The sequence below is a fragment of the Mus musculus genome, chromosome 8 (genome assembly GCF_000001635.26).
Source record: "Mus musculus strain C57BL/6J chromosome 8, GRCm38.p6 C57BL/6J".
Taxonomy (NCBI): Eukaryota; Metazoa; Chordata; class Mammalia; order Rodentia; family Muridae; genus Mus; species Mus musculus.
In genome coordinates, this window is record NC_000074.6 from 53509660 (window position 1) to 53527530 (window position 17871).

A 17871-nucleotide genomic window follows, 5' to 3' on the forward strand; every position below is an offset into this window, starting at 1 on the left:
ACCATAGTGGCTGAGTACCACAACAGCCACCAAAGATGGTGTATATTTTGAGACTGCACATTATTTTCAGTACAAATGCCCATAGAAAGTAGGCACATTGAGACTTTCAAATATTCCTATTACAATATATTTTATCTATTTTATCTTTCTTACGTTTTCTCTCTCTCTCTCTCTCTTTCTCTCTGTGCATGTGTGTGTGTTTGTGGTATGAGTGTGTGTGAGAGAGGGAGGGACAGAAACAGACAGACAGACAAAGACACACCCAGAGACACAAGCACAAAGAAAGATAGAGAATACTGGCTAAGTTACATTCCCTAATGGATACAATTACAAGGTTTTAGGATTTAGAAAATCTTGCCATTTAAATCACATTTCCTTCAAGCTAAGAGATTTGTAAGGCCTACTGTTTATACTTGGAGATGAGACAGGGATGCTAATATTATACAGTCCGAGACAGAAGCACCCAGTCTTCTTGAAGTAAACACTGATCATGTGTTGTTTCTAACATCCTTGTTTGAGCTGTCCTTAGGAATATACATAATCTCTGCAGACTAAAAGCTTTATCAGTTTTGTTGAAGTTTCATGATTCTCAGGCAGGAAAGGAAAATTAGATCCCAAGAGGGAGGGTCCCCATCCCCCCAATTTTCTTCCCTTAAATTTGCCTGCCTTGCTATCCTACCTCTGTGTGAGTCTAGGTTCTTTCAGCTGGAGAAATTATATTGCCCAAAACGAGCTTCAGGAACCATGACTAGTTTACCATGTATTATATTTTATAATTCTTGAAGGCATGTCTCGGTTCTTTGAACTTATAAATAACAACTCAGGTGCTATGGAAAATTAATTCCGAAGACAATAAGTGTTTTCCTTGCTTTCTTATTCCGTTTCATCCATCTTTCTCATCTCACCTAGCAAGAGCTTTATGCTCATTAGCACAGCACAAATAGTTTGGTCCTCCTCCAAAACCCCATAGAAGGATCATGTGTCGTTTCTTTTTAATTACACCTAACTTTTTAATAGCACTTGCCTGCCTGGGGATGATTCTAGGATATCTTATGCTGTTTAAATTGCAGATTCAGTTTCCGTGCAATGAGAACCTTGAAGACTCTCTAAGCCTCACAACTCTCACCTAGTTCATATTTTACCAGTCTGGATAGATTTATAGATGCTCTTTAAAATTATGCCTTCCTTGAGCTACATGGACAAGCATCCCAGAGTCCCAGTGGGATTACTGGTCCATGCTCACACATCTGCACAGCAACTGAATTATCAAAATGAGCAGCCGGTACCATGCATGTAAAGCTCCCATTTCTCCTTTTATTCAAACATTTATTTAGTACTTAATGGTGCCAGGCACAAAGATAAAATAAAATACCTTCAGAAAAGACTGGAATTAGACTTCTTGGCTGGAGGCAAGGAATCTGCACTTCAGTGGGCAATGTACAGGGTACGTTTCTGTTTGCCCAGCATGTCCTTTCCCTGCAGCTCAGGGATTTGTAACTAAAGGACGTCCTACAAAAACCTGTGGTGAAGAAAGGATGTAAAAGTCTGTGTCGAAAATGCCTCAAACAGCTAGGTCCTAAGCAAGAGCACTTCTCCTATACTCTATAGTCATTTTAAAAATTTAATGAAAGTCCAGGGTAGATTATAGATCGGGCTGGCTGTCTACCTTGAATTTGCAGTTAAGATGGCAAATGCATAAAACTCATATAATATCTTATCAGTTATCTGAGTTTTCAAGCATCGTGCGACTAGGGTAACATATTTTCATATTCATTTTCAATAAGGTCAATCTCCCTTTAAAAAATGGGCTAAGCACTAAAAGTACTAGTATTATATGTATGTATCTTTTCACAAAGAACTAAAAAGAGGTCGACAGACCAGACCACTAAAGAAACAGTATCAGATTTGTAAAAAGAAAAAAGAAAAAAAGGAAAAAAAGAAAAAAAGAAAGAAAAAAAAAAAAAAACCTTCACTGGGCCAATAGAAGGCCTCGTTGTCTCGCGAGAGTTGAGGAAGTTGGGGATGAGACTAAAGGGAATCACGAGTCTGCCTGAGTCTGAGCTGGTGGAGACCTTTCTCGCGCTGGCCGGCTGGGCGCGCGGCCGGCGGGGACTTTTTTCACGCTGCTCGGCGGGTCACTCAGCTATGGAGCGGAAGTCGAATCTGTCTCTGCTTCTCCTACTGCTGGTCCTGGGCATGCCCCTGGTGCGGGGCTCCAGCCCTCTGCCCCTGGTCGTCAACACTTGGCCTTTTAAGAATGCCACTGAAGCAGGTGGGGAGCGGCAGCCCGGGGCGGGTGGCTGCACTGTGTGAGCTCCTCTGCAGGAAGCTGCACTCAGTCCCTAAGGTTGCAGGAGGGAACCCGCTGCAGAAGGCCGAGCCTCCTCTCCTTCCTGCATCTCTGACTTTACACCAGACCCTCTCCATCTTCCCTGCCCCTGCTGCATTTTAGGATCTGGTGTATTGTTCTGCTTCCTGCACCACCTTGTCTGACCTCTAACATTGGGCCTCTTAGCTATACTTGTACAGGGTCACCTGCCTCACTTTTTGTGGCAGTCTTTTGCCACAAAGTTTTTCCTCCACTCTACACTTCTTGTGATAGCCTCCTTCCTGTTTCTCCATTATCTTCTGGATTCCAGTTTAGGAAACAATTGATAATTTCCTACGGATGCATATGTATTTGATCAATGTTTGTGACGCTGCCCTTATCACTTATACATTCAAATTATCTTCAGTGTTTCTTGGGATTGTACCTTATTGCCCCCAACCTTGACACCCTTGAGACTGCTATCACATTAAATGTTCGTGGACACTGTTGGATCCAGAATCCAGTGCAGAAAAAATCTGTATGTTATCGGGGATGTGTGGGAAGCAGAGTTAGTGAGAAATCAGACCAAGAAAGAGACCTCCTAACAATAACCAAACAAAGAAATTCCACCTTTATATGCATGGTATGATTCTGTGAAAGTTACTAGTATTGAAGTTGGGGAGGGGAGACTTCTTAAAACCAACATCCATGGAATTATAAGTAAAACGTCTTTCCTTTCAATACCTACCCACTCGATACTCAAAGAACACCACAAAACACAAACAAGAAACGTGGACACCTTAGAGAAATGCCTTTTTGAAACTGGGCAACTTCTGAAATATACTGTGTGGCCTTGAATGAATTACTTCATCCATGTCTGTGCTTTTCTTCTGAAAATGAGAATTATAATTATAAAATATTATCTCAGAAGCTGCATGAAGGTGAGATTAATTCACCCACATGAAGTCATTTGCCACTGTAATACTCTGCTGAGGCTTGCTGGGATACTTGTTCTCATTGAGAGTGTGAAATATGCATATTTTAGTAATCTAATGAGTGACATATGCCTGTAATTTCAGCTCTCAGGTAGCTGTGGTAGGAAGACCCAGACTTGTAGACATGCCTAGACTTGTACATGGATTTTCATTTGGGCTTAGGGCTAGATGGCAAGACCCTAGCTCACAAGATGAGAAAAACAGAAATGAAGAAATGTTAAGCTGTAATTCAAAATACTTTAAAGTTCAACTGTCTCCAAATAGTTTCAGTTATCTCTCTTAAAGATGGCATATTTTTTACACAGAGAAAAATAGTTACTGATAAGTTTTTTAAATAGTTTCCACTAAGAGCCAACCTCTTTGAATTCTTTATAGTAAGGAGTCATATACTTTGGTCTGTATCATTCTAATTTCCCTGTTGTAATGTTCCCATTTGGTAAAATGACTTGTTAAAATTTCAGCTTAACAGTATAAATGTTAAGAAAAAAAAAACTTAGACATCTCAAACTGTTCTTGGCTTGTTGCATTTCACATTGAAAATATATATGACTATACATAAGCTCTGTTGGAATTTAACAGCGTGGTGGACATTGCTATCTGGAGGTTCTGCCCTGGATGCAGTGGAGAACGGCTGTGCTGTGTGTGAGAAGGAGCAGTGTGATGGGACTGTAGGCTTTGGAGGAAGTCCTGATGAAGGTGGCGAAACCACCCTGGATGCCATGATAATGGATGGGTAAGGATGCTTTTCAGGACTTGTCTGTGCGCTCTCCTGTCAGGTGGGCTCATATTCAGAGCAGGCTGGAAGGATGCATGAATGTGAGCATCAGCCAGAAGTCCCGGCTTATGGGGCTTCTCCCTTCCAACACAAAGAGTGAACAGAAAAAAGAAAAGAAAAGCCGAAAGGTCACCCGGATACTCAGGATCACAGAAAAGTAGGTGGTTAAGTAGCTTTGGCTGAGGAGAACCCTGAGATGCAGAGCTGTACCTGTGCCACAGTTATTTGCTACCATCTGCAAATGCTGTGGTCTCAGTGACCTCACCCAGAGGCCTCTGTAAAAGCCATGTTTAAAATAATGTGTTGGGATATATACTAAATCGACTGTTCGTTCTTGAATTTTGTCTGCGGGAATCCATGAACTTTACGGGCGGTTTTCCCTTCTGTGTTGAGATGCAGTTTAGCCTTCCACGTATTGCTGCTCCGAGAAATGCGATTTTTTATGTTCAAATACCAACAGAAAATGCCTTCGTAAATCTTCCACGTCCTTGCCTTCCAGCACTGCCATGGATGTGGGAGCAGTGGGAGGCCTTAGAAGAATTAAAAACGCGATTGGCGTGGCGCGGAGAGTCCTGGAGCATACCACACACACGCTTTTAGTGGGGGACTCAGGTATATGTAAAACCATACCGAAATTTTGTTCCAGTCTTTTTGTCTATTGTCACTGAGAAAGAGAGAGGGAGAGGGAGGAAGGGATGTGGGGAGGAACAAAGGAAGGAAGGAGGGAGGGAGGGAGGGAGGGAGGGAGGGAGGGAGGGAGGGAGGGAGGGAAGAAGGAAGGAAGGAAGGAAGGAAGGAAGGAAGGAAGGAGGGAAGGAAGGAAGGAAGGAAGGAAGGAAGGAAGGAAGGAAGGAAGGAAGGAAGGAAGGAAATAACTAGCTTACTGTGATGTAGAGAGCAAAGGAGACCTAAGTTGAAATTCCTGCTCTTTCAGTTCAGAAACAGTAACTGGTCACTTCTGAATCTTGCTTTGTCTTTAAGACAAGTGCATTGTAAGCAATGTTATCATCTGTCCCTGCGTGATTGCTGCCACCAAAGCAGGGTTTCTATCAGTTCCCATCCGGTGTGGCATTTCTACAGATCTAAGACCGGTACAGATCTAAGACCCAGGGGGGGAGGGGAGACTGTTTATATGAGACAGTGGTGCCAGAGATTGCAGTGACAGTGTCACTTAAGTCCTTTCCAGGTTCCATGACAGAGGGTTCTAATGTAGCCTATGATAGAGAAAACTATATTAATGGTATATTTATGTAGCACTCTTAATAGGCTTGCCATAGAATTGCAGACTCCCTGAAAAGGATGGCCTTTGGTGTTTGAAATCCATTTGTGTGTCAGAGAGCGGTGTGCGCTCTGAAAGGCTGTAGCTGTTCAAAGTCGAAGGGAAACATTCGAAAGTGAAGCAGTAAAGGAAATGTGTACACAACCATTGGTTGGTCTCCAGTGGTTCGGTCATGGGAGATACAGAGTTATACACAATCCAGAGGTCTGCACCAGATCAGTGATGGGAAAGACACAGATACACAACCCAAAGGTCTCCAGTGGAGCAGTCATGGGAATGACACAGGGAAGCTGAACATCCAAAAACTTCCCCTTTAAAACTGTTTACATACACAAATGCTTTTGCAAGCCTGTGTACAGCCCTCCTCTGATGTCTTTCCATGCCCCATGCGAGTGACAGCTGACCCACAGTGCCTCTAGGACATGGATTCTGCTTAGAAAACAACAAATGCACTAGCAATATTTTGCTGAAAGGACCCAGATATAGCTGTCTCCTGTGAGACTATGCCGGGGCCTAGCAAACACAGAAGTGGATGCTCACAGTCAGCTATTGGATGGGTCACACGGCCCCCAATGGAGGAGCTAGAGAAATTACCCAAGGAGCTATAGGGAACTGCAACCCTATAGGTGGAACAACAATATGAACTAACCAGTAACCCCTGGAGCTCGTGTCTCTAGCTGCATATGTATCAGAAGATGGCCTAGTTGTCCATCAGTGGAAAGAAAGGCCCATTGGTCATGCAAACTTTATATGTCCCAGTACAGGGGAACGCCAGGGCCAAGAAGTGGGAGTGGGTGGGTGAGGGAGTGGGTGGGGGAGTAGGAGGGGGGCTTTTGTGATAGCATTGGAAATGTAAATGAAATAAATACCTAAGAAAAAAAAAAAGAAAACAACGCATGGGCTTACACTTTCCTCTTTCTTCTCCAGCCACCAAGTTTGCTGAAAGTATGGGGTTTACTAATGAGGACTTGTCTACCAAAACCTCAAGAGATCTTCATTCAGATTGGCTTTCTCGAAATTGCCAGCCAAATTATTGGAGAGTATGTATGCAAATTCAACTATAAAAAGTCAACTTTAAGTGATCCCTTTGACCCTCTTTTGCCTGTGTTGATGAATGCCCTGGTCACATGTTAGAATCAGTGGTATACGTTGACTCTGGGTATGCCCATTTTTCAGGAATCCCTCTCAGGTTAATAACTCTTGCTCTCTGGCAGTAATATGTAAATTCAAGGTTTGCTAGGAAGAGTTGAACTGACTCCATCAACACTGTTTTACTTGGATTTTCTTGGAAGAAAATCCGCCGTCTAGAATATTTCTTAGATGTTATCTATGTGAAATATATCTAATATGTTGCCCATGCTTTGGCTAGAAGATTTACAGTTCAGGATCTAGTTTGTCACTAATGAGACCATTTTGTCTTGAGTAGGAATTTTAGCATAAATCAGTTTGGCTTTGCCACACTTCCATCGATTATCTTAGCCTCTAATCTCTTTCTCCCTTTAATCCTACTTACCAGGGCTTAGTTCAGTCTTCAAAAACCAACTGGCTGTAAACGCTGTACACAGTCTTACGAGGTATGAGTAGAATGAGCATCCCTAAAGGAAAAGTCTGAAATTCAAAATGCTTCCAGCACCAACTTGATGTCACAGGAGTGCAAGGCCTTGCTACTTTATGCAGTACATTGCAGTCAAAGGACAAATGCCACTAAAAGCCTGTATAGCTGTCTCCAGAGTAATTATAGAGACAAACTGAAAACATGGGTGAATTGTGTGCTTACACTTGGACCCATCTGTGAGCTATCTCATTATACACATGTAAAAAATGGCTTAATAGCCAAAGTATTCCAAAAAGGGGTGCTCAGCTTGTATTAAGTTTTTGTCTTGGCCTGGTGGTGGCAATGGTGGCGCACTCCTTTAATCCCAGCATCTGGGAGGCAGAGGCAGGCAGATCTCTGAGTTTCAGTCCAGACTGGTCTACAGAGCTAGTTCCAGGACAGCCAGGTCTACATAGAGAAACTTCACCTCATCTCAAAAAATTAAGAAATGAACAAATTCCTATCTTAATACCAATCCATCCAAACAACCTAAATGTATTGGTATATTCCTATACTTTTAATATTTAGCAGAGTCTTATACTGCCACCTAGAAAGGCTGCGGCCGGAGGGGTCCAGCTCATGGCCCACGGGCTCCAGGAAGCTGAGATCAGTGGTGTCCAACACAAACTTACACAGTGACTTAGAACCTGACGCTCTGTGCAGTGCCCTGTTGTTTGATTTTAACTTGAGTGAGCAGTTCGCAAGTATAAAGGTTGCAGCTGACAATGCCATGTCTCTGTGTCCAAGTTGGATACTTTATGAACCATAATTAAAAGTAAGCTTGCTTTCAAACAGATTTTACTTGAAATCTCACAATTTGTCTCCTGCGAACCATATTCTGACAGGTCAGGCTGGGTCTTCCTTTGAGATGAACATAGAATTTCTAGAAACGTTATACCCGCCATTGTTCTGAGGCTGTACCTATGTAAAGGCAGCATCCAGCAGTGTAGTGTTTGCACCTGCTGTTCTGATCCACAACGTGTAATTTGAGAACCATCTATTGTCACATAAGATTAAGCTAACTTTTGAGTTCTGAGTTACTGATGTCTTTCTGGTTTCTTCTAGTGGTTAGCAGTCATACACAATTATTTGCCCATTTCTAAAACACCCTTTTTAACCAAACATCTGGAATCTTGTTTACAGAATGTTATTCCAGATCCCTCAAAATACTGTGGACCCTACAAACCATCTGGTTTCTTAAAGCAGAGTATTTCTCCCCACAAAGAAGAAGTGGATATCCACAGCCATGATACTATTGGTAAGTCACTTGTTCTGCAGTGTTATTGATTATTTTACTTGATGACCTTCCACAGCTCTTAGTCATTTTTCCTCATGTGCCAGGAGTTAGTCTGCTTTCGTTATTTTAACTGCCAAGTAAATACCACATTGATATGTGTGTCTTGCTCTCACTATATGTACATGCACATATATACATATATAACAAACCTTAAAAATAAATTCATATATGTGGTATGTATATATATATATGTATAATCTTAGCATCTGAATACAGATTTGTAATTACACAAAACATCAAATATCCAGTGACTATTAAAATATTGATTATCAAATCATTAATATTTAATGCTTTGGTAATTTTATGTAATTTGCTATATAAAATAATCTCTAATCATTTTTCTAAGCAGTAATGTTGACAGTTTCTCTTAATCAAAATGAATGATTTTATTGGAAATTGCCCTTGAAAACATACTGAAAGTAACTGGTAGATTTGAATATTAAGAATATAAGGAAATAAAAAAGAATGTGAGAGGGTTTTTTTCTTTTTTTTGGATTTTGGGTTTTCGTCCAATAATACTATGAAATCAGGTCATTAATATTTATAATATTATACCACTGATACAGTTTTTAGTCTTCTTACTTTTTCCTGTTCTTCTACATATAATTAATAAGAGAACATACTTTGTTTTCTTAATGGAGTCAGTATGTAAAAGCTCACTACCATAGACTAGATGATTTATAAACAACAGAAATTTATTTCTCACAGTTTTAGATGTGGAAAATTCCAAGATGCAGACAGTGGCAGATTCATTGCCTGTTGCAGTCCCATTTTCTGGCTCATTGGTGGTGCGTCTAGTTTTTTTATTAATCCCACTAATTAGGGCATTGCCCCTAGTAACCATCCACCTGCTACAGTTCCCTCTAAATCCATTACTTTATGGAGATATAACTCTGAGGGGACACAAACCCTCACACAGTAGCAGTCCTCAACCGATTCATTGTGTGGATATATTTAAGGGATATTCTGGGTACTCACATTGTTTTTGTTTTGTTTTCTTATCCCTAGGCATGGTTGTAATCCATAAGACGGGACATACTGCTGCTGGCACATCCACAAATGGTATAAAATTCAAAATACCTGGGTTAGTGTTTCCCCAAGAACAGATTTCTCAAATATGTATCAAATGTAAAACAGTGCATGCCAACGCTTGTGCAGGGCGCCAAGGATAAAATGAAATCCTAACCTCACAGATAAATGTGGAAGAAAACATCAAAGCATCACAGCCGAAAACGCCAGAGTTTAGAAATGTTAGGGGTTAATCTGTGTCACCTGTGTAGTTAGTAATGCTGGTAAAGTAATAAATTGAGACTGGGACCTGACTACACAGGATCGAAGGGGGACATGCAGCATGCAGCCAGCGGTCCTCGTGTATACAAGTAGTCCATATTCCAGGCTGATGGAGTGGTGGCTGGAAGAAAAGCTGGAGTGTGGTGTGTGTGTGTGTGCGTGTGTGTGTGTGTGTGCGTGTGTGAGTGAGTGCGCGCATGCACACGAATGTGTGCACACTCATGTGACAGAGATTACAGAATAGCAATACCTTGGGATAGTCGTGGAGATTAAGAGGAATGCAAGCCAGATATGCTTGAGACATTGTAGGTCTCTTTTGTTCTTGCTTTGTTCTTAAGTAGAGGAAAGGAATTAAGTAGGCTTATTAACAGAGGAAACTGGTATAAGTCGGGCACGTTGCATAGGAAGCCGTGTAAGGAAATAGAGCTTTCCAGGAACACCAGAGATTGAGAAATGTGTAAGCAGAGAGGAGTCGCTGTAAATCTCTGTGAGCTGACACAATGAACTGACGACAGTGTTTGCTAAAAATTTTAATTGCTAAGAACAAGTATTTATGGAGTATAACATGATACTATCATACATAAAAACACATGTGAAATAGTTAAACCAAGCTATTTAGCTTATGCATTGTCTCATGTGCTTTTTAAAATCTCTCCTCTTGCAGGTTTTCCATCCATATGTACTATTATTAAATGTAGTTTCATGCAGGTCTCTAGAACTCATATTTCGGGTTTTAAGTAATTTCTTTTTTTCTGTCAGCCACCCTCTCTCCACTCTCAGAAAAGCGGTGTTTTCATCAGTTTCTAAGAATTCAGTTTTGTTACAGTGAAAATCTGCCTGAAAACAAAGTCATAAATTAGCATTGCTCTTTGAAAACCTTAATTGAAAAACAAACAGAAAATGAATTCTGGTGAAGCACTGACTTAAAACAGTAGCCAGCGGCTGGGCAGGAACAGCCCCCAGTTATGAAACAGTTTACAACATGATTTAGTTACATCTGGTTTCCTGTCCTAAATTTTTACATTGTCTGTTCACAAAGTCGTGTAGGGGATTCACCAATCCCTGGAGCCGGAGCCTATGCTGATGACACGGCTGGAGCAGCTGCAGCCACTGGCGATGGTGACACACTCCTGCGCTTTCTGCCGAGGTGAGACTTGTTACCTTTGTAAATCCCCAAAGTCCTTGGAAGAGACAGCAATGCCAGGACAGGTAGGATTTCTGTAGTGTGTTGTCTGACTTCATGTGCAAGAGAGATTTTCATGAAGCTGGGGGCAGGTATTTTTTGTTGTTGGTTTTGTTTATTTATTTTTGATTTTTGTGGTTGTTGTTTGGTTTGCTTTACTGTTGCCAGTTGGCTTGTGATCCTTCGCTTGTGTCATCTTTACCCTGTGGTGTGAAATGTGTCTCACCTTGTCTCAGGAGAATGCTTATGATCTGTTTAAGGAGACAAGGCCACAGTGAGATGACTGCGAAGAGTAGAGTGAGCCACTGTGTGCAGCTAATAACTACATGTGTGCCATTTGAACACAGACAGTGATTATAGCTTTTCCTTATGCAAATATAACCACTATTTGTGATTTTTGGCTGTTATTACTAAAGTGACAGTTTCTCAGCCAAAGCCAAAAATAATATAGTCTTCATCTGAAAATAATGGTGGATAACTTGAATAGACAGGGGTTGACTGCCTTGGTAATAAGGCTGGATAGGAATTACTGACTTGTATTCACTCATAGGTATTATGCTCGGTGTAAAAATATGGTTGTTTCTGATTTTCTGATGTCAACCTAGCCAAATGTGGAGTTAGTGTTTATTCTGTACTCTAATATTAAGCTGTCTCCTCTGTTTATATTAGCTACCAAGCTGTAGAATATATGAGAGGAGGAGATGACCCAGCCATAGCTTGCCAAAAAGTGATTTTAAGAATTCAGAAATACTATCCAAACTTCTTTGGAGCGGTCATATGTGCCAGTGTGAACGGAAGTTATGGTAAGTTAGATGTGTTTTTATTTGAGTGAATTTACAAGTGACCTTAAAAGATGCACGCCTCTATCCAAGCACGCTCTACACTATATTCTGTGTACAAAGTGAGTGTGTAAAGGTTAGGCAGCTTCTGAGTGCATGGCAGGGGCTAATCTGTCAGTTCCAGTGTAGCACTGAACTATAGACCTAAAGTGACTGCTGAGAGTCACGGTCTACTATTCTGCTGCAGTTCTTATCTTTTGCATCTGTCCTAAAAGTTTAGTTTGGGCTGGAGGGCTTTTTGATAGTCGAATTTAATCAAAAGCTTTCACTGGTTAGAGATAGTGGGGCTAAATTAATCTCCCTTACTTCTCTCTCATGCATTAAAACATCTCGGTCATGTCAGTCTTCTTGGTGCTCTGAAGAACAGACCCTTGCTGGAGAGTCAGCCAGATGGGCCCGCAGAATTGATCTGACACCGCTTGTGCCATGTCTTCTGTTTGCTTCCTCATGAGCCAAGCCCAGCCGCAAAGTGTAGAAGGTCAGGCACTGTGGCTTCCCATCTCGGAGTCTTCAGATGGAGAATATGCAGAGCCTACTGATCAATAGAGCTTATTAGGCTAGACTGCTCGCTGCTCTTCTTTGATCTTTTACTTCCCACACTTTTGTATTTGGAGAGCTTGTTTGAAGAAAGCCTAATTCTTTTTTAAGTTCTAAGACATAAAAGTCAAACAAAGTTATGGGGGGGGGGGTTGCTTTATGTATCAAAGAAGGCACTTTAATGATTCCCTCTTAACAGATAAGCCACAGAAGGCTCAAATTTACATTTAGCAGGGTGGGAAGATACTAATTATCTAACTATATGAATTAAAAGTTGACTACGTCTAATAAAGTCGTGACAGGAAGACCTCTCCCCCTGCAGGTATGAAGAGAAACTGAACTCAGACAGAAAGCAACTTGACCAATAGCTCTTCCCGCTTTTCCCATCCCCGTGAACAGGGGTGGGAAGAGGGGGAGGAAGCAGTGATGTGGGAAGGTTTTCTAGGGAAGAGAACATTGTAGTAGCTAGGAAAATACAAAATTTGACCTTTTTTTTTTTCCTAAGGAAGGGATTGAAAGAGCAAAATAATAGCAGTGAGAGCAAGTGCATGGGGGCAGGCATTGGCTCTTTGATGTTCAAGGGGATCAATTAGGTCTGGAGAAATGGCTCAGAAGTTAAGAGCACTTGCTCTCTTTTTTTCCATTAATTGGTTAATTTATTAACACTGCATCCTGATCGAAGCTACCCCTGCCTCCTCTCCTCCCAGTCCCTCCCTCTCACTTCTTCCCCCACCCCCTCATTTTCTCCCATGGGGATCAACCTGCCTTGGCATACATATCAAGCGGCAGTAGGCCTAGCTGCATCTTCTTCTATTGAGGCTAGACAAGGCAGCCCAGTTAGGGAAAGGGATTCAAAGGCAGGCAACAATGTTCTAGACAGCCCCTACTCCTGCTGTTATGGATCCCATATGAAGAACAAATAACACATTTGTGTGTGTGTGTGTGTGTGTGTGTGTGTGTGTGTGTGTGTGTGTGTGTGTGTATATAGGAGGTAGGGACTAGGTCTGTCCCACTCATGGAGAGCACTTGTTCTTGTATAGGACCTACACACGCACATTAGGTTCCCAGTACCCACAAAGTATCTCACAACCATCTGTACTCCAGTTTCAGAGTGTCTGCCTCCTTCTAACCTCTTTGATACCATGCACACATGAGATATACATACATATATGCAGACGAGCACTTAGTCACATAAAATAACTTTTAAAAAGCTATAATTACTTTATCCTCCTCTTCTTCCATGATTTTTCATTACTCTCTACCATGAAGACAGGAAGGGCAAAATATATACACACATACACACACAAAAATATATATATACACAGTGCCATATGCCTCAACAATATCTATGCCAATGTTATCGTTATTGGTTCTGAATACATGCCTCCTATAACCCATGTCTGTCTCTTTTGTCTCAAGGTGCTGCTTGCAACAAACTTCCAACATTTACACAATTTAGTTTCATGGTTTCTAATTCTTTACACAATGAGCCAACCGAAAAAAAAGTAGACTGCATCTAATCTATTCTGTTTGTCAACGTGTGTATTTGAAGAAGGAAAGTCATGAAGGTTTGGAAAGTTGCTTACTGACATTATGGAATGTCTTCATTTATTTTAAGTTCTTGTGTAAATTAAGTAAAAAAAAAATAAATTATGCTCTAATGTTATTTCTTTGTCTACTTCCTTATTTATTTTTATTTAAGTCAGTTTACCACTTGAGAATGAATATGCATACATATATGATGTATATTTTTAAACTTAAAGTGATATTTGGATTTCTGATCAATGCCACGAGAAACTTCTACTCTGGGGTTTTATTTTTATAATGCCATAGAAAATAAAGTATCTGTACCAGAGGACTCAGAGGACAGAAGCTGGCCAGGTCCCCTAGAAGCAGGACCATTATCGCAGCAGAGTAAACCTAACTTAATTTCAGAAGTTCCAGTGGTATGTCTCTTACCACCATAGCCTTATCATTAGCTTTGACCGGATTCTCTGTAAGACCTCAAAGCAGGAATGATGGTATTAAAATCTATACAGTTTGAAAAGCTGAGGAGTGTTGAGTTGTTTTTCTTTGGATTTCTCTTTGAGGGAGCACTGAGTAGGTGAATATGGTTGATACACAGAAATCTCTGATCTTTGTACAACCAATACTCAATGTTGATCATTACTCTTGAAAATCATTTAGGGCTGCAGTTAGAAAATATCAATGAGTGTGCTATCTAGGTTGGCATTATTTCCCAAATTCGCCTATCACCTACCCATGCCTGACAAGTACAAAGATGCTGTATGTCTGATTTCTCAACATTATCACTTCATTCAAAATCACCATTGCATTAATCCACAACTGTGGATTAGTTGAATGCATTATATTGTTGTCAAACCTTAATATGTACAACGTGTGGGACTGCGCTACCGGACAGGCATAAGAAATGGTAAAGGAAGCACAGAATTGGGAAGAGCAGGAGTGGGAAAACCTTCCCTACCTGCCTCTACCTGCTCCGGAACACAGATCTGTGAAGCCACACTGAGGACCATGGACACTTGATCACTTAACATAACAGCTGGGGTTCTTCTCCATGCTATTGAGGTATCTAGATGGCCCTGAGCTTTCAGCCAATGAGTTCCCCTTTCTCAGCATTCCTTCCCACAAAAAAACCATTTTATCCATGATTCACCCAAAATAAAGTGTATGTGTTTACATCCATGATCAAATAAACCAGTATGAACAAGCAAGGATCATCACAAAGAGTTCCTTCCTTATGGACCGTTGTGGAGAAGGCCTTCCTCTTAAAGAGCCACGCCTAAAACTCCTGAGGAAGGCCTTCTCTTTTCCATTCCCTCTAGTATACAAGGCCCTGCCCCATTCAGACCACATTCCGGGTTTTCTGCTTGTTCTTGGCTCCGCCTGGTGTGCAGATGCCCAAGGGGAAGGTAGACTGGTGGAACACATTGTCAACCCCACCCCTGTTCATGACTCTCAGTGGTACACAGACCCCACGATTTACCCTTCTGGTCCAGCAGTAGGGAAGACGGACTGCGGACCTCTGATTCTGACTTCATTCTTCCTCCTGAGCAGCTGCATGATGGAGGTGCTCCAGGCACCCCTGCGGAGAAGCACAACATGGTATAGCATTAGTACTGTATACACAACTTGCTATTTATTTACTGTAAGTTCCCTGTTGAGAATAACCCATGTAGTTGTTCTCTAGCCATCCTACCATTTTTGGGAAGCCGTTTTTAAGTATGCTCTACTGGCTCAGTATGCTGGACTTAAATTTGAACCCAGTTTAATACCAATGCTTCAATTACCTGAGATACCAAGTAATTTTAGCCCACATTAATAATAATACTTTTATAAAGGACATGTTCAGTGCCAGCAGAGAGAAATACCTAGATTATTTTCCCAGAGGATTTAGGAGGTGAACTGTATACTCAAGTGCTTTCTTTGTTTTGTTTTATTTTGCTTTTCTTTTGTTTTTTTAACCACAGACTCATAAAAATTTTGATAATTTCAAGTCTTCATTTATTTATATTGACCCATTGAGATAGTCCTGTCATAATTTTTTTTAAGCATGACAATACCTTGCTTGATGCTCTCAATGACCTGCATCCTTGAGTAGCTATAATGAACAGACATCCGTGACAGTACCCAGTGGACACAGATTATGATCCAGTATAAACTGCCCTGAGTAATGCATAAAATATGTCAGTTGAGGAGTTCTGTGGATATTACTAAAATAATAAGAGTATTTAAATCCTTAAAAGGAAAGGTTTTTCCTGATAGGCAAAGGTATACTAGAAGATGCTGATAGAAAATTGATTTTAAAATGTTTAAAGTATTGGGACACTTGCAGATAACAATTTCCTAAGGCATCTTTCATAATTTGTAAAAGTAGCCCATATGCCTGTATTCAGTGGTCCCTGATAGTCTGGAAAAGGCAAAACATTCGGACCTTCATGGTACTGCCATATATTCAGGAATGTGTGCTCAAGGGTGTTTCTGTAGCAAAAGCTGTACAACTCCTGAGAAAGGGTGTATTTGTTTGCTCTCTACTCTCAGAATGTATCTCTGTAAAGGAAATGGCAGGTGGGTTTGTCTGCAGCTTCTAATAAAAGATTACAATTTTCTAAGACTGTTTGCTCTTTGTGTATAATGGTGACTTGCCTTGTGGGAATTGTTCTGAAATCAGCAGTCTGACTGCAATGAGAGGAAAGGGAGATCTCACTGGTGGACCAAAGCCAGGTTAGTTCCCAAAGGCCTCCATTCCAGAGCCTATACTCAACAAATATAAGGCAGGGTGGGCAAGTAACCCCTTTGTCTTTGACATGTCTTTCATATTTTCTGTCAGTTTCTATGACAGTATGATAGTTTGATATGTTTGTGTGTGAGATTGTGAGTTTTGACTAATTTAATTTAGGTTGAAAAGAACCAGGAGATAATGAAAATAACTCTTATTTATGAAAACTATTGTGGTGGTTTCAATACGAATGGCCCCCATAGACTCATGTGATTGAATGTTTGGATAACAGGGAATGGCTCTATTAGGGGGATGGCATTGTTGGAGTACGTGTGGTCTTGTTTGATGAATTGTGTCAATGGGAGGATTGGCTTTGAGATCTCCTATGCTGAAGCTCCACCTAGTGTGGAATTTCAGTCTCTTGGCAGCCTGCTGAAGGCAGTCTCCTAGCTGGCTACATTAAGATGTAGGACTCTTGGCTCCTCCAGCACCATGTCTGCCTGCATGCTGCCATGCTTCCTGCTATGAAACCTCTGAAATTCTAAGCCAGCCCCAATTAAATGTTTGCTTGTATAAGAGTTGCTTTGGTCATGGTGACTCTTCACAGCAATAAAACCCTAAGACACCCATCTACAATATCAAAATTGTAATCAAATAAAATATTCATGTAGTGACTTGTAGAATTCAAGCTTTAATATGTGACACAGAATGCTTTATACTAAATATTAAGTGTTTCACATAATTAACATTTTCTCCCTTTTCAAAATAGTCTTAAAAGAGCTTGACTTACTGTATTGATTTTAACTAGAAATATGCATGTTATAGGTACAAAAACATCAAAATATCTGTTTCCAGTATCAACACTCAGATGATTTCTTTTGACTTCAGAGGTACAATGTATTTTAGTTGATATTTTGTTCCTAGTCAATATACTTTCAAAGCCTATAATTTTATATTGTTGAGTATCTTTTTACATGTCATGAGTTCTGATATTGAGTGATTGAATTTAGACCTCAGGACCCAATTAAGCTCATTTAGTATCTTTATTGTACAATTAAGATTCATTTGAATGATATTTGTAGGTGACATACACGTCAATTGGATAGCACTTCTGAAAATAAAATTAGTGCATTCATGTCATTGTCCTGGTGAAGTTTTGGTTAAGTTTCCAGGATTTTGTATAAACTCTAAGTGGCTTGTTTTCTTTAGTGTTAAACTTGTCACTTATCACACAGTAGGTTTTCAACTATTTTACACAATTAAAAGATGAGGTGACAAGATCACCGAAAGTACCAACTGCTATGATTAAGTGCCAAGTGACATGTATTTTCCTATATAACCAAGGGTCAGCCAGTTTTTTAAAAGTCATATTTTAGTCCTGAGAAAGTCACATCTACTTAAAGGATAAAAAATGACCACATTCAGGATGGATATAATGGAAGTAGGAGCTGCTGTGTTCAACCTATTTGCCTCTGAGTTAAAGGGAAGTAAGTTATTTATGGTTTCAATGCATGGATACTGCATTAGGAATTGG

At 40.6% G+C, this 17871-nt stretch overlaps 1 protein-coding gene across 4 annotated transcripts; it reads left to right on the top strand.

The window, feature by feature from the left end:
* Positions 1-2023: 2023 nt before the first annotated feature.
* Aga (aspartylglucosaminidase) lies at positions 2024-13763 on the top strand. 4 transcript variants are annotated; one of them, XR_378907.4, is made up of 9 exons: positions 2024-2272; positions 3883-4036; positions 4578-4690; positions 6285-6397; positions 8095-8209; positions 9257-9310; positions 10578-10685; positions 11391-11524; positions 13517-13727. XR_378907.4 is itself a non-coding variant. In XM_006509249.4 (9 exons), the coding sequence occupies exons 1-9, from the start codon at positions 2146-2148 to the stop codon at positions 11918-11920; spliced, it is 957 nt and encodes a 318-aa protein (XP_006509312.2). In that variant the 5' UTR covers positions 2024-2145; the 3' UTR covers positions 11921-13763. The 4 variants fall into 4 exon arrangements, 3 of the variants coding, with proteins under 3 accessions (XP_006509312.2, NP_001005847.1, NP_001191983.1); XM_006509249.4 differs by having other exon boundaries at positions 9257-9332; positions 11904-13763; NM_001005847.2 differs by having other exon boundaries at positions 2043-2272; positions 9257-9332; positions 13517-13763.
* Positions 13764-17871: the final 4108 nt, after the last annotated feature.

What these genes read in the sequence shown, in the direction of transcription:
- Aga (NM_001005847.2), top strand. Translation starts at nt 2,146, where the DNA reads ATGGAGCGGAAGTCGAATCTGTCTCTGCTTCTCCTACTGCTGGTCCTG. An exon ending in GCCAGCCAAATTATTGGAGA is followed by an intron (nt 6,398 to 8,094) that starts GTATGTATGCAA and finishes TCTTGTTTACAG; the next exon opens with AATGTTATTCCAGATCCCTC. An exon ending in CCACAGCCATGATACTATTG is followed by an intron (nt 8,210 to 9,256) that starts GTAAGTCACTTG and finishes TCTTATCCCTAG; the next exon opens with GCATGGTTGTAATCCATAAG.